Source organism: Lissotriton vulgaris, chromosome 8 (genome assembly GCF_964263255.1).
Source record: "Lissotriton vulgaris chromosome 8, aLisVul1.2, whole genome shotgun sequence".
Taxonomy (NCBI): domain Eukaryota; kingdom Metazoa; phylum Chordata; class Amphibia; order Caudata; family Salamandridae; genus Lissotriton; species Lissotriton vulgaris.
The window spans coordinates 1172587756-1172608523 of NC_141696.1; the positions used below are offsets into that span (position 1 = coordinate 1172587756).

General features: G+C 45.8%; 1 protein-coding gene across 1 annotated transcript in view; it reads right to left on the bottom strand.

Moving 5' to 3' along the window:
- Nucleotides 1-20768, bottom strand: part of INTS6 (integrator complex subunit 6) — a 462066-nt gene that overhangs the window by 330215 nt on the left and 111083 nt on the right. The window contains exons 4-5 of the mRNA XM_086935031.1: nt 20136-20225; nt 14815-14998 (exon numbers count right to left, since the gene is read on the bottom strand). Coding sequence (XP_086791157.1) covers nt 14815-14998; nt 20136-20225 — 274 coding nt within the window. The remainder of the gene's footprint in view (nt 1-14814; nt 14999-20135; nt 20226-20768) is intronic.

The following is a 20768-nucleotide window of genomic DNA, read 5'->3' on the forward strand; positions in this document are numbered from 1 at the left end:
GCCTTAAGCTTAGCCACAAGAAGCTTTGATTCTCTTTCTCGAAGAGCCTTCGGATTCATCTTCTGGCACGATGAACACCCATCAACGTCATGATCCGAACTCCAACACCATATGCAGTCTTGGTGAGGGTCCGTAACTGACATCATCTTCCCACATTCTCTACAAGGTTTAAACCCTGTTTTCTTTGTCGACATGACAACCGAGCAAAAAGGTCAGAGAATGGAGAATCGAGGAAACAAAGTATTAAAGATACTAGAAGCTACAGAGTAACCCGAAACCGTTAGCGTCGACGACGCGGAAAAAAGGGAACTGATGTCATCACGCCGGTGTGGGCCTATTATAGGCGTCGGTGATGTCAGCAGAGTCGCAAGCGATGTCGTGTCTCTATGACGTCCGAGTCCACGTCGGCGCGAGGCTACAAAAGAATTTCCGAATGTTGCTGACGCAAGGGGGATATTCACAAGGTGAGGAATCCACACGGCAGATGTATCTATCAGAACAGTGTTTACAGAACTCCAGTGGACCACTTGATTCTTCAATGTCTCATATGTTTCCCTCTGGTTTGAGGCTAGTTTAAGGATATTATTTGGATAATAACGTATGGAGTTGCCTGAGGCGGGAGATTTAGTGGCCCCTTGGTATTATTGTCATCTTCAACAGTTCTGTTCCACCTGATTAGTAGCGGAGTTTTGGGCGCTCTTGTGGGGTAGGGAATATCTTCTTTGTCTACCCTTGTAGGTTGTATTTGTTGGGTTATCAGAACATCCTTCGGTGTCGCTATATCGATTGTCTCTTGTTTGTATGCAGCACCAGTTGTAATAACAGGACCTGATTTTCCTTTTATAAATTTTGAGCTGGCTTAGAAAGATAGGATGTCTTACTTATAGATTTAGAGGGTAAAATTTCAGTAACCATGTCTGTTAAAAATCTCATATCTTTCTGTATCAGCTTGATTCCAGACATTAAACGTCTTTCAATACTGTCCAGTTTACCATGTACTTTCTTAAATAAAATATCAAGATCTTAAAAGAAATTAAATTCCCCTCTATTCATCCCAGGGTTAATTCCTCCCTTTTTAGGTCGAGCTGGACTAGCATCCGTAGGATGCTGTCCAAGTTCGACAACTATAGTGATCGACTTCGGGGGGATTAGGACAAGAGGGTGCCACGCGCTTTAGGCTGTGGATTTGACCTCGTGCACGCGCACGTCGGCTCCGTCCACATCCCCACACATACACACATGCATGCGCATACACACAGACAGACACTCGCTCACACACACTCCCCCCCCGCAGTCATCACACACGCATACACACACGCATACACACAGACTCCAAGACACATGCACACACGCACGCACGCTCACACACATACAGAGCCCCCCGCCGCCCCTCGCACACACACATGCCCCCCGCCCTCGCAGCTCAGCCAAGGCCCCCACTCACCGGTACTCGTCTCCAGGCGAGGGCTCCTTGCAGGCGGCGGCGGTGTCATCCTTCTGTGCGTGCGAGGCTCTCACCTCACGGGAGCCTGCCCAGGCTTCCGGTGTGTCTTCACGTCCCGCCCCCGGCCTGCCTGACTTCCGCCCGGGATTGTAAACCTTGTTCAAACATGACTTCAACATCTTCAATCCTAATTGACAATATCGCTGCTGTCCTTTCCTATTAAGTTTCAATTCTTTTGATAACCTTACAACATTTTCCCTTTTTATAAATGCAGAAAGTATGGGAATTTTGAGCACGATTGATAACGGGTGAAATAACATACAATTACGTTCCTTGCAGACAAGTGATTTCCTCTGCATGGCCTGACTCAGAAATAGGATTCTAAGAAATCATTTCATAAATGTAAACATTTTAACCCAACTGAGAGTCACTTGCCCTAAAAGCACCCGCACAGGGCTGTCCGATGTGAGACAAAGTTTGGGGTCTTTTTTACACTGGTCCGCATGTAGATTACTCAGTGCCTGACATTGCACATTGCAGCCTGCTTTTGAGAACTTGACAGCGCATATCTCTAAAAAGCCTTCTTTAATTTAAGAATATTTTTACTACAGGCGAGTTTTTTTCTGTGTTCACGTGCTGTGCTGCTTAACCACGTTTATTGCCAAGCTGCTGTTGATATTTGTAAAATTATTATATATTTGTAAATTTACGCTTGAAAATGTGAACATAAACTTACTTGCTTTGCACTCTACATCTATTGTAAACATACTTTCCTAGCATTCCTCCAGCTGCCTAATAACAGCTGCCTGCAGCCCGGCGGGCACAGCTGGGACCTGCCCCACCGGGCTCGGCACCAACAGCTCCCCTAATCAGCTGGCCTGGGCCGGCCGGCCACTGCGAGCCGCTCTTTAGAGGGCAGATGGTGAGACTTTGGACACTTTTACCCGTGTTAAAGTATTGCACAACACCCCCCCCAAAGTATATACCCCTATTTTCAAGTGGAGGCTGGAGGGCATCCTACTCATCCTAGAAACTAATTACCACTCTGATTTCAAGTGTTTATTTGGAAGGGGCACAAAAGTTGCAATTGTGTGTTGCATGATTTCTTATCAAGCACGTAGCAGCAAACACCTGGGTAGGTCAAATGCATGACCTACCCAGCTCAAGCATTTAAAAGTACTTTGAGATGTGATAAATGCCCAAGATCACACAGGGTGTGCCTGCAGTGATGCCGGAGTTGTGCCCAGCTATCAGGTCGTACAGTTTGCACTTCAGCCGCTGGATGGGAGGTAGGATTTGTAAAGTGTGCCCAGGATCACACAGTGTGGTCATGCAGCGGTTTTATTGTCTACTGGACCAATAAAACTAACATTGTCAAGTATACCAATCAAATTGCGCTCCAATGACACCAGGCAAAGCAGACGCTCCCTCCAACAGATCACCAAGCGCACCCAGCTGTGCGACTGCAATCAACAAACTTATCAACCTTCATTGGAAATATGCACCACTCAAACAAGATGTACTATTCCTCCCAATCTGGATGCATCCATTGTCCAACTTAACACTGCGCTTCCTTAATGTGCAGTGTTAGTACTTCTTTACATGCATGTCTTATTTAATTTGCAGTGTTACTGCTTATTTGCAGGTAAGTCATATGTGTGTCATTTAATGTGCAGTACTAGTACTTTTTCATTTACAATGCCAATAACTCAAACATTCCCTAATGCGAGACCTATTGCATTGCAAATGCTTGTTTGTTTAGGTTTGGTCTTTTTTGTAAACTTAGCTGATAGCCTCTCCGCTGGTCTATTAGCAATTATGACCAGTTGTTTCTATATTTTGTGCCGGGGGGATATCAGAGATGTATCGGTTAATACTGAGCTCTCAAGGGATGAGGTTAAGACACATGGGTTAGAAGATCTGTGGACGTTTGCATTATTAGATTAATTTACTGCAGTTTTTATCTCCTTACCCTTACCTCTCGTATTGCCCTCGGATACTAGAATTGTAATCCCACCTTCTGATGCAGTCTCTTTAAAGCGTCATCAAGTGCTTTTTTTGTTGCTGTCAATTGCTCCACTACATGAACAATTTCACTATTGATAAGGCCCACAGCGTTTTTTTAAGTACTTTGTAATGGTTGCGCTTTTCATTGGCATTTTCCCCCCTTGCAGCGGTAGTTTCCTTTTACCCTTGATGGGTCAATATGTTAAATTAAACAGGCAGATACAGCGTAGGTTTCTTTTACCGAAGTTGTCGGCTTCTGCACATCCAAGGGGGGGGTGGCCCTGCCCTGCCAGGTCGTTGCCGGGCCAGCGCTTGGCCCGCCCACGCGCATCCCGCGCTGCGGGTGCCCTCGCCAGCGACTCCTGCTGCGTGCAAAGTCAGCTGCTGGTACGGCGCTTGGTATTCTGGGAAATGGAGTTTCTTTCCTCCAGTACGCGGTATCTGAGGCAAGCAGCGGTAGCGTATACCACTCTAAATCAGCATAATTAGCAGGTACAATCTCTTTTGCTTGGGATCTGTATTCGGTGGAACAATATCTAAATTCGAATCTGAAGAAGCATCTTTCGATTTTGGTGCAGACTTCTTCAGCGCCTGTGCTTTCGGTGCCTGTGTGTGCTGGCCTTTTGGTACGGAAGATTTTGTCTCAGAAGATTGCTTGGCTTTCAGCATGGAGGATTTTGGATCTGAGCCACATTTCCATATGGAACCGGAGGGCTTTGGTTCCAAGGAGGAGTTTTGCCAACTCAGCACCAAGCTGGAAGGTTTGACTGGCTGTTTGAGAGCCGGGCCTGGGAATGGGGCATCAGAAACGTCATCTTGGTGCCGACCTTGGCTAAAAGGCAGAGGTAGTGCCGAAGCATTGACCCTTGACCCGGACACCCCACTCACCGCACGGCCCCCGTGTGCCCTGATTTCTCCGTTGCTGCTGCCACGATTTTCGCCGCCACATCTGCTGCCGTAGGACCCTGTGCCTCCCCCTGCTCAGTGCCCCTCTCTGCCTGGCCTCTGCTCTTGGTTTTTCTGCCTGCTACCTCTCCCAGTGCCTCTGCTCTCTAGGCTGCCCCTTCAACGCTCTCCCCAGGCTGTTTTTCCCCACTCTTGTCCCCCCCCTCCGCTCCCCGCCGCTGCTCCCCTGCGGCCCGCCCCCCTCTTCTTCCCTCCTGATCCCGCTCCCCATTCGCCGCCCCGCTCCCGCCTCCCAGCTTCTCCTCCAACCCACTTCACCATATATGGCGGGGTCCGCGCGTACATGCAGCGGTCAAGCGCAGCAGGTGCGCCGAAGGCGCGCCAAAGGCAAGCCCATCCACGCCTGGACCACGCCCAGCGCCATACCCCCTAGACCTCGCCGGAGCCAGCACACCCGACTGAGATACAACGCCGCCACCCTCCACGCACTCAACACCGGCCGACAGCAAGCCTGCTTCCAAGCCACCCCAAAACACACCCAAGGAGCCTTTACCTGCCACGCCTGCAATTTCACCTGTACTCGGTCCTGCACCGCGCCAGCCAGAACAGCCGCCAACAACAACCACCTCAAGTGCATCCTGCTCAACACCCGCTCCGTCCACAAACACGCCGTCGAACTCTGGGACCTCCTGGACAAAACAGCGCCGGACGTCGCCTTCCTCACGGAAACCAGGATGAACGCCACCTCAGCCCCCAACATCGCCATAGCCCCCGGACGGCTACAAAATCATCCGGAGGGACCGCGTCAACCAAACCGGAGGAGGCATCGCCATTGCTCACATCCGCATCACGACCTACACCAACGACACCCTCACCGCCGTAGAGCACCTTCACTTTCAGATACACACCAACCCCAAGACCACCCTCAGAGGCACCCTCATCTACAGACCCCCGGGACCACGCTCACACTTCAGCGAAGCCATCGCAGACTTCATCAGCCCGCTCGCTCTCGCCTCCTCCGACTACATCCTCCTAGGAGACCTCAACTTCCACCTGGAGAACGACAAGGACAGCAACACCACCTCCCTACTAGACAACCTTGGACTCAAGCAACTGGTCAACACCCCCACCCACTACGCTGGCCACACGCTCGACCCAGTCTTCTCCGCCAGCAACCACGTCTCCTTCAGCCACACCACCGAGCTTCACCGACCACAGCTGCGTACACTTCAACTTCAGGAAAACAACGACCTACCACCGCCCGCAACAGACCCCCCGAAGATGCTAGAGAAGATCACCACCGACCAACTCACCACCTCTTTGAGCCAATACCCTCCCACCCACACTACGGACCCCAACGAAGCATCCCGCAACCTCGCACAGTGGATCACAGATTGCGCCGATGCCCTTGCTCCACTGAAGAACCCTCCAAGCAACCCCGACAGCAAGAAAGTCGCATGGTTCACAAACGATCTCAAAGACTAAGAAATCCTGCCGTGCCCTCGAGAAAGCCTGGCGCCACAACCAGTCAACGGAAAACATGACAGCCCTCAAGAACGCCATCCGCACACACCACCAGCTGATCCGCATCGCCAAAAGATCATCCTTCAGAGAACTACACCCACAACAGCAAGGAACTCTTCCACATCGTGAAAGAGCTCTCCAACCCAAACGCCAGCAACAACGACATCATGCCATCGCAAGACCTCTGCAACTATCTCACCACTTTTTTCCATCGCAAGATCGCAGACATACACGACAGCTTCGGCGCTCAGATCACAGACCCTACCACCGAACCTAAGCTGCCCACCACCACCCTAAGCGCCTGGACGCCGGTCAGCACGGAAGACACCACCCACACAATGAACACCAACCACTCTGGCTCCCCAGCCGATCCCTGCCCACACCACATCTTCAACAAAGCAGACTCCATCATCGCACCCCAACTCTGGGACATCATCAACAACTCCTTCGAATCCGCCACCTTCCCGGAGAGCTGAGAGCATGCAGAGATCAGCGCCCTCCTGAAGAAACGCACCGCAGACCCCAGAGACCTCAAGATCTTCCGCCCCATCTCGCTCCTCCCCTTCCCCGCAAAGTCATGGGGAAAACCGCCAAACAGCTGATAGCCTTCCTTGAGACAAACTGCTCCCTCGACCCATCGCAGTTCGGATTCAGAGCGAACCACAGCATCGAGACCGCCCTAATCGCAGCCACCGATGACATCAGGACCCTGCTTGACAACGGAGAAACCGCCGCCCTCATCCTCCTCGACCTTTCGGCTGCATTCGACACGGTCTGCCACCGCACCCTGACAACCCGCCTCCACCACGCCGGGATCCAAGGAAAGGCCCTGGAATGGATCACCTCCTTCCTCTCCGACAGAACCCAAAGAGTCCGTCTCCCGCCCTACCAAGCAGAGGCCACCAAGATCATCTGCGGCGTGCCTCAGGGCTCGTTGCTCAGCCCCACCCTCTTCAATGTCTACATGAGCCCCCTCGCAGCCATCGAACGCAGGCACAACCTCAACATCTCCTACGCCGACGATACCCAGCTGATCCTCTCCCTCACCAACGACCCCGCCACAGCCAGCTTCCAGGACGGAATGAAAGACGTCGCGGACTGGATGAGGCTCAGCCGTCTGAAACTGAACTCAGACAAGACGGAAGTCCTCATCCTCTGCCCATCCATCTCCACCTGGGACGACTCCTGGGGGGCCCCTGCACTGGGCACCCCCCAAGCCCACAGACTACTCACGCAACCTGGGCTTCATCCTGGACTCCTCCCTCACGATGACCAGGCAAGTCAAAGTCGTTACTTCCTCCTGCTTCAACATCCAACGCATGCTCTGTAAGATCTTCCGCTGGATCCCCACTGAAACCAGGAAGACGGTCACCCAGGCCCTCGTCACCAGCCATCTGGACTACGGGAACGCCCTCTACGCTGGACCACTGCCTAACTACAGAAAAGAATCCAGCGCATCCAGAGCGCATCAGCACAACTTGTCCTGGACATCCCCAGACACAGCCACATCTCCGCCCACCTGAGCGACCTGCACTGGCTCCCCATCAGCAAAAGGATCACGTTCAGACTCCTCACCCACGCACACAAGGCTCTCCACGACTTGGGCTCCGAATACCTCAACAACCGCCTCACGTTTTACACGCCAACCCGCCAGCTCCGCTCCGCCAGCCTCGCCCTCGCCACCTTCCCACGGATCCGCAGAACCACCACCTGAAGATCCTTCACCTACCTGGCGGCCAAGACATGGAACACCCTCCACGCCCACCTACGACTTACCCAGGACCAACTCTCCTTCAGGAAGCACCTCAAGACCTGGCTTTTCGAGCAGTAGCCTCCCCCCCCCCTCTTCTCCCAGCACCTTGAGACCCTCGCTGGTGAGTAGCGCGCTCTATAAATGCTTTGATTGATTGCTTTTGGGGAGTGATTTGAGGGGGCCTGGAGTCTTCTCTACTCACGTCACCTTGTCCATGCGGTAGATCTTCGGCTTTTAGGTTTATCTCGAGCTCCAAGTCAGAGTCCTAAATGGAGAAGGCTTCCTTCCTCCTCCTAACTCCCCCCACCACTGATGTCTCCAAGTCTTCTTGGCCGAAATCTTCACCCAAGATGTCCGGCGTGTGTTTGATGCTTGATGCTGCATCTATCAACGTCGAGATAAACGGTTGCTGAGAGTTTTCTTCGATTGAAACGATCTGCCAAGGGTCGCAGTCTCCTTTCTTGTGCTCCAGTGAAAAGCACAAGTTACACACCCTGTGAGAATCTGTAGTGGATATTTCTCGTAGCAATAAGGGCAGAATTTGAACGGTGCTCGGTACAGCGACGGAGAGCTGATCTGACGCGGTTAGGCCCGAAGACCGTCCACAAAGCTTTCAGATCAAAAAGTCGATTCCGTTGACCGAAACAATCCACAGAGAAGTGGGAAACTCATATGAAACAATACAGTTGCGGGTACAGAGGACTGCGCGTCGCAGGTAACCCGAAGAACAACTTTGAACTGGAGCGCAGCAATACACGCCCAAACCCGATGGTGGGAACAAATACAACAATGAAGTCGATGCCCATGCACACCATCACCGAAAGGAGTCACCTTAACTTGTGACTAGGAAAGACTCCTTCGGATAAAAAACAACTTGCTAACATCCGGACCCATCACTAGAAGGCAGGCGTATGCAAAGCATGTGCATCTACAGCACACATACCTCGAACATCTAACTACTTTAAAGTCATTCCACTGGCTGAAATGCAATCATGTTAAGACTGTCCGGTCTTAATATTAGTGAATTAAGCAAGATGTAGTGCTACTCGTGACCAGTATTCATATATGTTGACTGGAGAATTCTAAAGTGCTGATCTGGATCAATCATTCCCAAAAAGTTCCAACCCTGGAAAGAGTCAGCAACCTGGGGGTTGGGGCAGGGGGAGGCGTGGACTAAAGTCACATGTAAACTTTTAACAAATGAACTTAATTCAAGAGCATCATCGGCTAACAAAGTGCTGTACAGTGACAACCCATGTATACCACTTGAAAGAAACTACTAGTAAGTATAGTTCACAATTGATATCCTTCCTAGATTCACATGCTTGAATCATTCAGTGCTTCCAAGGCTGGAAATCATTGTACATTTTGAAATATAATAATAAGCATTCAAACAGTGGTGTACGTCCAGTACTACAAGTACAACATTTACACCAGTGTAATAGGCCGAACTCAACTCAATGAGAGGGGGCATGCAGTACAGCTTTATGTAATTGCACAATTAATTTAGGCTTGAAAACTGCATTTTGGTACTTTACATTGTAAAAAGATTTTTATGATAAACGGAAATTACATCAAAACACTGGTATTTGTGATAAATTACTATTTCCTTAAGAAAATAGCATTTTACTCCAAATCATGAAACAGTATTTCACTGATGAATGTAAAAAGAGAGTGCCATAAGGCACAGCTATTATCATAGAAGTAATTATGCTATCATGCAAAGCTGAGCTGGTCATTGCTACTTTAATTTTTTCAACAAATTAAGCAGATGTACTCTGAACTCTATTCGTAAATAGCCACCTAATTTCAGATTTCATGTCACGAGTGTGTAAGGAGTAAACACTTTCAAATAAAGGAAATGAGAGTTGCATGGAAATCTATAGAACACTGGAGATCTAGAGTTACAGTTAAGTATTTCTCAGCATTGAACCGTTCATGGATTGAGTCAAGACTCTCAAATCAAGCAGTACAGTACCAAAGAGGAGTATCTTAATGAAAGTTCTCTGAAAGCATATGTCGTCATTTGTGGGGACTGTAATATCTCGTTCACTGTATTCTGTTCAGTTTATGTCCAGGAGAGGTATTCCTACTAACAGTGATGCCCTTGAGCCACCTCTCTGGTGAAACAAGCTTTTACTCTTCCTGATAGTAGCCAGACTATTTTTGTGAGATAGAGAGACAGGAGTATAACCATCTAGCTATAGACGAACAACAGGTAGCCCTAATTTATATGCCACAAGGCCACTAACAATTGATCTGATGTCCTAAAATACATTGGTTTGGTCAGAAAGGTTTCAGGTCAAGGGAATCCAGAGATATTTCTTCTATTTGGTTACAGTGTAGAACAAAGTTGGTTAAAACATAGGTTAATTTAGATGAGTCACTGGTACTTTCAGGATTAACATAGGGTTAGAATTCAGTGTCACTGCCTGCAAGTAAAAACAAATCAAGGCTGCCCTTTAAGCTTGCGGTCTTCTATGCTAATGTTTACCATATGAATTATAATGGAACACATCAATAACCAGAACTCGAGATTGTTAAAAAGAGGATTTGACAGACAGGCGTTGTAGGATTTTGCTTTGGCACCGAAAGCGGATTGTAGAAAAGGTGTAACACTCTAGGCTATGGTATCTGCAAGCAGGGTAAAATCTAGGAGTTTTGCATCAGACAACTGGCAATCTTTGGACAATTGCTTCTTCCAGAGCAGAGGGCCCGAAACGGTAGTGTGAAAGGGCTAGCATTAGAGACTCATACCAAATCCCTTTTTGCCACATGGCTGTGATGTGGAAAGCATTCTTGCATAAATAGGAATATGCCAAGGAAAAGAAGCCCCACCTTTTGGAACTGCTAACCAATTGGCTCATATGGTTGCTTATGCGAGGTGTTTCCTACTTTTTGGGATCAATACACACCACTACTTTTGTGGCTAGGACCCACCGCCACTTTATTTTTGTTACTACAGTGACTCTCTTTAAGAACTTTGATGTATACAGGATTTTGCCCCTATGGTGAATGAATTTCAGAGGGTGTTAGACCTGGCACCATTGGTGTGGGTCTCCCTTCTATTTGTTGCTGTTGCCTCCTGTGTTTTTGCTGGTCTAGATGCTTTGGGCACTTTGCCACTGCTATTCAGTGCCGAAGTGCAATTGCTCGCTATTGTAAAGTTTCGTAATGGCTTTGTGACTCCACGATTGGCTTACTTGTCAGACCCTAGCACAGTGCACCGCGTATGCCCAGGGCCTGTAAATCAAATGCTGCTGATAGGCTTGCAGCACTGATTGTGCCACCCACCGGAGCAGCTTGTAACCTATGGCTCAGGCCTTCCATTGCAGAGCCTATGTGCAGCCTGGGGCTGCCATGTCGTCTTGGCAAGTGCACCCACTTGCTAGTCCCTAAACCTCCCTTTTCTACATATTAGTAACCCTAAGGTAGGCCCAAGGTACCCCCATGGACAGGGTGCATTGTGTGTAAAAGGTAGGACATGCCCTGATGTGTTTGGCATGCCCGGATAGTGAATCACAGAACATTTCGTTTTCCACTATTGCAAGGCTACCTGTTCCTATAGGCCAGAATGGGCAGTTTGATTATAACATCTTATAATCCTAACTGACTCAGGGAACTAGGTAGAAATTAGAGTTTAGTATGCCTGAACTCAGAATGATAAAATACATCTTTTAGTGAAGTTGGTTTTAACATTCTGTGTTTTAAAATATCACTTTTAGAAAGTATGCATTTTCTTGCCTAACAATCCAAGGCTGCCTCTGCTAGGTTGTGTATTCCATGTCTGGTTTGTGAGTGACAGGGGCTGGGGTGGCTCCAGGAGACATGGCGAGTCTGCACAAGGCTGATTAGACCTATCTGCATTGGGAGGAGCAGCACCTGGGCCAGAATAGGGCGGTGCCTGCCTTCCACAATGCTGGCTCCACCTCCTGTGGTGAGTCTGATGACCCTGGCCCACACTGACAAAGGAAGAAGTTGCGCACTGGCAGAATGCACCAAGAACTGGTTTGGACTAGGTGCAGACACACTCTGCCTTCAGAGACAAAGGATTTTGCAGCATAAATATTGGGGCCAGACCTTTAGATCACTTCTGGGAATCAAGACGACCCTTTGCTGATGAGAAAAACCAGAGAAACTGAAGGAGGAGACTACCCCTGTGTTGTGTGCTTTTTGAGGGGTTGGCCTGCAGTGGTTGCTTCATTGGAAAAGAAAGGAGAAAAAGGACTGAGTGTGCTTCCATCATCTTGAAGAATCTCCAAGGGGTTGCCTTCTGCTTGAAGTCTCAGGTATACAAGACTCCACCTGCTCCCCCCTGAATTGCCTTGCTGGGAATTGAAGTGCCTACTGTTGTGCTGGGCCTTCTAAGAGACTGAGTCGCTGTAAGCGCAACGCAATAAAGAGAAGTATGTTGCCGCTGCAGCAGTTACCGTCACATCGCTAAGCTTTCCGCCGCTGCAGCTGTCGCCATCACATCACCGAAGCGCATTGCATCACCGGAGAAGCGTGTCGCCGCCTCAGAGGTCGTAGTCACATCACCGGAGAAGCGTGTTGCAGGGCCTGTCGCGGCTCAGAAGTTCTAGTCGCCGCAGGGCCGTCGGGCGTGCACAAATCGCATCTACGTTGTCACACCGTAACAAAGACGCCCTTTTGTCGCATCGCACCAGAGCGTCATCGCATCGGATCGCCGTAAGAAACAGACACGTCAACTCCCCACACAGAAAGGAAGCAAGCCTCAACTCCCCTGCGCAGCAGTAAGGCACCAACGTATCCACTCCCCTGAGAGTAAGGACCGGGACATCACCTACCCTGCGACCCTTTTGTTTGCTTTGTGTTACGCATCCCAAGTACTGTGAGAGTAAAGTTTCGCATTTACAATCTAAAGTGAACTAAGCTATTTCTACCATTTTAAAGACTCATTTGGATTACAGTATTGTGGATTTTTGTCGTTTGGTCTTGTTTTAAGTCTAGTAAAGATTACTTATTTTTCTAAACTGGTGTGGTGTCCATTTGTAGTGTTTTCACTGTATTACTGTATGTGTTCACAAATGCTTTAACACTGCCTCTAAGATAAGCCTGTCGGTTCGTGTCAAGCTACCATGGGGGTGAGCAGGGGTTATTTTAGGAGTGTAGACTCATACCCGGACTAGAAGCAAGGGTCTCTATCTGGAGGTAATTATGGTTTTTGCTATGAGTGGAGGGCAACCTTCTTTTACTTATCTCCAAGCTCCCTTCTTGTGATAATGGCTTTAGAGATTTATCAAAAGCATACACTAGCACAGAAATCCTGGAAGGCAGACAATGGTGGGTGGTTCATCTTCAGATTTTCACTTTAGATATGGAAGAGCGCAATTATGCACGGCTAAAATTAAGAAAGTATTATGAGGGCTGGTTAAAGCAGCATGTTCCCTGCTTGAACGCTCAGAGAGAAAGACAGTAGCCTAATAAAGAATAGGCTGCCTTAGAATGCAGGACGGCCTGGTGGTCCAAGATGACAATTTAAAAACCAAACGGTGTAAGAGATGTTATGAACAACTGTATGCAAGATAATCTGGGAGACGTCCAATCTTACACAGATGAATCCCATTTGTCCAAGAGCTCATTGGCCCAGGGTGAAGCTCTTAAGTCCCCATGGCATTTGAAGATCTATTCAGGGCTACAAACAAGGCAAAGAACAATAAGACCATGGACATATTGACTGTCTTAAAAGAATTGCTCCAAACATGGTGATAGTCTTTAATTTCTTTTTGCCAGACCGGTCAATCATCTGATCTATGTTCCAGGCCCCTTATAAGTAAGGGTCCCCGTTTTCCATTTTGACTGATTTTTACAGATAAATACAGGCAGAAAAACATTTTCTTGTCTGTATTTATTTTTTAATGTGGATAAAAACGGTTATTGGGTGCTTCGAGTGATTCTAAATGCACTTTACTATGACTGCCAGGCCAATAACTGTGTGGATTGATAGGTAAGGGGATAAAAAAAAAAGGAATTTTAGTAAATAGGCTTAAACAGCTGTAGATATCCACAAGGCTGATACTGAAATGTGCATTTTTTTGTATAAGTGCATTTATTTATCTTCTGCAGGTGCTCATATCGCTGAAACTTGGTTTCAAGCATGACTGCATATTTATTGGTTAAATAAATGTGGAAATATACCAGTTTTGGCTTCATTTTTTCACAAAACCCATAATAAATATGGATAAATACAGACGGAAATGTCCAATAAATACCATAAAACCGGGGGCCCTACTTAGAAGATAGGCCAAAAGCCAAGAAAAGACCAGGAGGAGATCAGATCTTATTGCCTATTATCCCTCCTCAAGCAAGGCGTACAACTGCACAAGTGCCCTAGACTACAGACATGAGGACTTTCATCCATAGATCATTCACTTAAACTTAAAAAAATGTTTTTAAAGCCAGGCAAAGAAGCGGCCACACCAGGTAGGAACTGTGCGTTATTGACAAGGTTTGGCGACCATCCCTCTGGGCTGTACTAGTCATCCTTGATACTGAGAAAGCACTAATGCAGCATAACTGGAGGATAACTTTACTTAGAAATTAACTTCCCTGTATACTTGTTTGGCACTCTCTGTACATTCAAAGTTTCAGGTTTACCATTGTAGTTTTATTTCCCAAGTAGAAATTATTGCTCATTTCCCATTTACCTAGTCGCATTATTTAAGTTCCAGAATCTTTGCCCAGAGTGTGTCAACTTCACCCTTACAAAGATCTTCGGATTTTAAGTAAATTAAGTATATTTTACAGGAGTTGAGGATAATTCTGTTGAGTTTAGTTAATGAACTGTTTCTGATTTCAGTAGTAGGATACAAATGCTCAACACCTTTATGAATAGAATTCCAGCAACTGACAAAGGCAACCAAAAACAACGTTTTTTAAAAAAGTAAACAATTTTTTTTTAACCTCTTCCATGCCGATGACGGCCCCCAGCCGTCATGGCACAGTGCTCGTGTGCTGATGACGCTGGGGTCCGTCATGACCACGCCCGCGATCGGAATGTGCCACACAGGAGCGGAATTCCGGCCGTGGGCAAGGGGGTAAAGAAATCATTTACTAAAAAGAAAATTCATCAAAAGAAACAGGCTGAAGAACTTGGCATACTGTCAGAAAAATAAGTGTGCTGCTTTGATGATCCATGCTCAAGCCAACTCATACTCACCTCCAGTAACATCACACATAGGGGTAATAGCAGAGTCATCTAAAGGCACCCCTACCAGTTGCTCTTGTTCTGCAGCTGTTGTACCTGGCAAACGCAGAACTAATGCGAAAAGTCTCTGATCCCAACGAAAAGGTTCCTTGGTTAATTCACTTCCAGGCAACGGAGAGTTGAGCGGTAAATGGAGCTGAAAGACATTAGGAGGAGATTAAGCATATATATATATATATACACACACTATATATACACACACACACACACTATATATATACATATACATATACATATATATACATATACATATACATATATATATATATATAGTGTTACATACCAACAATATTTGTACCCATTTGAAAAAGTGCAACAGTTTAAAAACTGTGCAAAAGAATTACATAAAGCTCTCTTCATACACTATGGCAAACACTAGCATATGTGGTATTAACACTACCTAGTATTTGGCCAACAAAAACTTACCTTTGTGTATTTTACTATCGGAAATTGACAGAATTCAATTATACCAATATCTATGTATAGGATTCTTTTTATTCGGCAGAACAGTAGGCATATTACACAAATCTAAGCTGATAGATTTGTTCATGACTTGGTCAAGACCCGTCTTGGCACTCGTTTTCTGCATTTAAGATTGTAGCACAGCACATAGTGTTTGAGGCAGTGGCTGAGCAAAACTAAGAGTACGAGAAACCCCATGAAAATACTTTTTCCTCCTTTCTAATCTTCCCAATTTAGCCCCCGCCTAACATTAAATGCTTGGACGGAAGCCAACACTCCGCATAGGCAACCAGACTTGATGTAAACAAATTGGGCACATTTTCATAACTGAAAGCTGCATTATTACTTGAAGATGCATTCAGGGACTAATAGTAAGCACACAAGGTAACCAACAGTGTTGACCCATAAAAGTGTGTGTATATAAGGTCACCGATTTTGCCTCTACTATATTGCAATGAATTTAACGTCTGAGGAGCTTTGACTCCCCTGATGTCACATTTGTACATTAAGAGAAAGCACATCTGGGGCTAGCAGCTTGAGCACAGCATTTCCCGGTGGGAGATTACCATAAATTACAAATAAATGTTCAAAGTAAGAATGGTTTTGTTCGTATTAGGTAAAACAAATATTTTAAGATGTGTAAAGATGTGAAGATTTTATTCATGCGATGAACCAAGGTGTTGACGCTGAAAAATCAGGGGGTGCTTGGTTTAATTGATACTCCATTAAAAGCTTGAGAACAAAGGCAAGGAAAGGTATCAAAAAGTCTAGCTTTCAAGTTCACAAACCTGGACCAACGTATGTCTGCAGACCAGGAAGTCATAATCTCATGATCTGTAACATATCAAATTCTGGATGGCAGACCTGCAGGTGTCTACACTGAAGAATACACAGGCAATCAGTTTGATAGTCCCTGTAAACCGCATATCAGCCAGAAATCTGATTAACGTAACAGTGCAAGTGGAACTTCAAAAAGGGGGCCGTTTCAGAAAATTCTATCCTAAGTCCAAAGATAAGACTGCACCATCTGGCTGATGACACTGCAACTCTGGAATTAAGAATTGAGAGAATAATTCCAGTTAATGATCAGATGATGAGAGACTCGTCCATCTGAGCAAAGGAAATCACTAAGCTAAAAGCCAAACAATAACTTGAAAAGTGTACCACCGCCTCTATCAAGCAAATCAGCTATTGAGGAGGTGGTAATGCCAGAAAAACTGAGTAGTCTACACGGCTCAGTCATAAAGGAAGTGTTTTAGATGGAAGATGTGAATTTCTGGTCGAAGTAAAATCCTAGATTGAAAAGTGTGTAACCTTCGTCAGACATGCCAACACTCGGGAGAAAGGTTAATTGAGTACTCTGTTAACTGTTAACTGCATATGAGGACGCACCAAATTTAGACTTAGGGGTCATCAACTTGGGATATGGATAACTCGGGATTCTGAATCGCATTATGAAGCGAACTTGGAACCCATGCTTAAGAGACTACAGGAGGATGTCAAGCACTGGCATACACTATCACTCTCGCTGCTGGGACGGGCGGCGAGGTTTAAGGTGGAGGCCTTTCCCTTTTTATGCACTTAAGAATTGCCCAAATGGCATAGAGGATGCCGTCTTTGCCAAGATTGACACACACGCGAGAACACTCCTCTGGGCTGGTTGACAACCTTGGGTTGTCTTGAATTATTACAAAGGTTCAAATATGAAGGAGGGATATCGTTGCCCTGTGTTTGAAAATATGAGGCAGCGTAGGGATGTGTGGTAAACGATGGGGCATATGCAGATTGATATGATCTCGATTTTCAACTTGACCAGGTTGGGAATGGGCGACCAGAGCTTTTTGTATGTATTATATGGAGACTGGTTGGCTCCCAAGGCGGGACCAGCCACTAACCCGGTTGTTGCTGTCTGGAGGATGGAGTGGGATACTAGGTTGACACAGAGGACTGTGCTCTGGGAGGGCTCCAGATTGAGATAAGTGGTGCCACGGATGGGTTTCCAAGGCTGGGATAGAATAGGATAGTATTTCTATGCTGGCGGATGTTTGGGATGCTAATGGGGTAGTGCCTTTCAGTCACATAACAGAATATCAGATGTCAGATGCCATGGCTGGGATATATTCAATTGAAATATGCCCTTCGGACATGTGTCTCACAGGACGAAGAGACACAGGAATACTCCCCTCTGGATGGGCTACTCTTGGATGGCCAAGAGGACCAAGTGGCCCATAAACTGATTGAAATATGGCACTATAATGCACAACACGCAATCCCTACCCACGAGACTCCAGGAGAAGTGGGTGCAGGACATGGGAGAGATGGAAGAGGATTGTCAGGAAGCACTGAGATTCCCCACAAGGGATGCGATAAGGGCTAGCTTCCGATTAGTTAAACTCAAAATCCTCCACCGCACATGCTACTCATGGCAGCTGCAACATCAGATTGGAAGGACGAAGAGTGAGCATTGTCTGAGGACGTGGAATGGTGGACGCCCTTTTGGAAGGGGGTACATTGGAGGAAGCAGTTGGGGTGACTTTGGATCTGCAGCCTAGGATGATATTGCTGGGCATTTGGGGACCAATTGACATGACACGTTACCAGAAACGTCTGATAAACCCAGGTTATATGGCACCCATGAGGGATATAGCACGAAAGTGGGGCCCCCTTCTCCCCCATTCCCCTGAACCCCCCCCCCCCCCTCCTCCCCTGGAAACTGATAAGCAGGTTGGACCATTACAAGTTGCTGGAGAGGGAAGTATATAAGGGAAGAGGTATTCCACGAAATTTGAGAAAATCTGGGCTGGGAATAAGACCGGGTCCCTGTAGAGGTACACTCATACACAGAGAAAAGGTCAATGATCTGAGACGGAATACGGTAAGGAACAGCGACAAGGCCTAGATACATGGAATGGCTGTACTATATCTACTGGATAATTTCCAGTTCCCAGATGTTACCACATGGGGGTGATGTGGGGTTGTATACGGTGCTTCAGTATAATTAATGATGTTTGATTGTTTTATTATGCATACAATTATAATAAAGATAATAAAAAATAAAAATTTGATTTAGGATAAATCCTTACTTCTCATCAAAAGAGGTAGCCTCCTCTTTGCATAAAGGTCTGGACTTAAAAGCCTCAAAGCTGAGAAAAACCAAGCTATTGCAGAGCTGAAGGTAATGCCATCCGCAATTGAGCTTTTACCATACGTTTCTTGTACTCCTCTAGTGCTTCATTATGGAGGCCCAAAATGTGTTATCAAATGGTAGTTCCATAGTATACACATTCCACGTGTATTCACTGATGGCTATGGTTCTCTTGTTGACTATCTACGCGTTAACCTCCAGTTTCCAAAAAGTTGCTCTTTACCTTCTGCACGTTACAACAAATTCTGCATTGGGGTTTTAAGAAAATACTCACTATTCAGTTCTAGACTATGAACCAAACTAACACACAAGCTGCATTGACCTCAATAGAGCAAGGCATGATTTTGTGATTTGCCCAGGCACTCTCAAGCCTTGGCCAGTTTAATTACAAAGATAGAAAAGCAGATACGTATTTCCAAGAAAAGTGGTGATCACTGCTAGATGAGCAGGAATAATCCCCATAACCACAAATAGTCGACACTCCAGTTTGTTAGCCCTTCTCTCTCCACACCCATCAACGAGGGAGAAATAGTTACATATCTCTGGTGAAAGGCCAATCTTTTTCCCTTGAACAACAAACAGTGAGCCAAACAAATCCACTATCTACCCCTTGCAACCAGTATAGTTTTCATGAACATGAAAAGAGCCAGCCTGGTTTAGAGAGTCCTCTACTCATACGCAGCGAATGAGGATTGTCAGATTAAAGTCAAGTAGTCATGAAAATCAGAATTGTGTTGAAGGAACCCACTTCCAGAGAGGTTAGAGGAGCGAGCCACATCAAAACCTCAGAATTTGAGTGTGCATAGTGTGTGGAGAAAAGGACTTACCTATAATCCACCACTACTATAAATGAAATGTAATACAACGCTTTTGGTTAGTTTGACAGAAAATATGATATAGATGCAAAAAGGACTGCTGCACGAGTTAAAAACAAACACTTTAGTTTAAGCTCAGCTTGTTAATGTCCAATAGGTTCACATGTTGGAAATAGAGGGGGGGAGGAACAAAGAGTATATATGTTCTCGCTCAACCATTACCCGTGAAATGAGGCAACTATATAACATGCTCCAGGTAACTCCTGGATGAACATGCATGTGCTTAATTTTTTTTCAGTCCATTCTTGAATGAAGTAGAAGGTACTAGAGATACATTACCAAAGGAAACGTGGCTTAATTAAAAAAGATTATACAACATATACCTCAAAGTGACCTCTACATATGTACAAGACTGTTTGCTTCGATTTTTGTAATGTTCATGTAGAAAAAAGTATGTATTCATTTTCATATTATGTACCATTTTCATATTTTAGAAGCAAAGCAGCATGACATACAAATCGGAGTACCTTTTTAAAAGGAATTGAGTACAAGTCCAACACCACTGCTTTTAAATCCCAGAGGGTTTAAATGTTCCTGTCTAAGACAAGGAAATATGTCAGCTCCAATGTGTGTGAATAGTATTCCAAAGCAGATATTCAGATTATGAATTTCTCTGACAAATGTATTGAAAATATATTTTGTATCCAATTCAAATGCATGTAGTGCACACACTTGAATTTAATCCCAATTATCAGCTCCTATTTATGGAGGGGGGCGTTAGTTAAGCAGCAACAGCAGGTTCGGCCCTTGTCTTCAGTTGAAGTATTTAATAAACACATTTGCTAAATTACCTCCTCCTGAATGCCACTTGTGGTAGTCAGCCTGCTTCCATCGGTGATAGTTATAATTATTGCTGGCTCAAGAAAAAATGGGTTTCTTCCCTGAGAAAGGAATGACAGTAAAACAATCCAATTATTACCAAAGGGAAACAAAACTTAGTTCAATATTTGTTCAAAAGAAATGTGGCACTGCTAAATAGTTCTAAAAGAAACTGCTACAAAATCAGCAACTTTCTTTCAGTTACATATCGTGGATGATTTTTTTTTTACAGTCTGCTAATTTGCTTCTGTTGCTGCAGAATGACACTTTTGTACGTGAGCACACTACATAATGCACATGAAAAAGTTGAGGACAAAACAAGATTAAGTCCGGTGAAATATATGCCTTCCACAGCCCAATTTCACTACTATTCAACATACACTCTTTTTGCAATGGTAAAGGAAAAAGCTGATGGGCACACCTTCAACACCACCTTTGAGAGATGATCTCTTCCTATAGTATGTGATGGTGAGAGGCTATGGACAGCAAAGACAAACGCAATCAAATACTTCCAATCAACACAAGGCGAGAGGAGAGACAAGTGTGAAAATGTGTAGAAAGGCATGATATTTTGTCAGATTTACTTTAATTAATGTTGGTTTTAA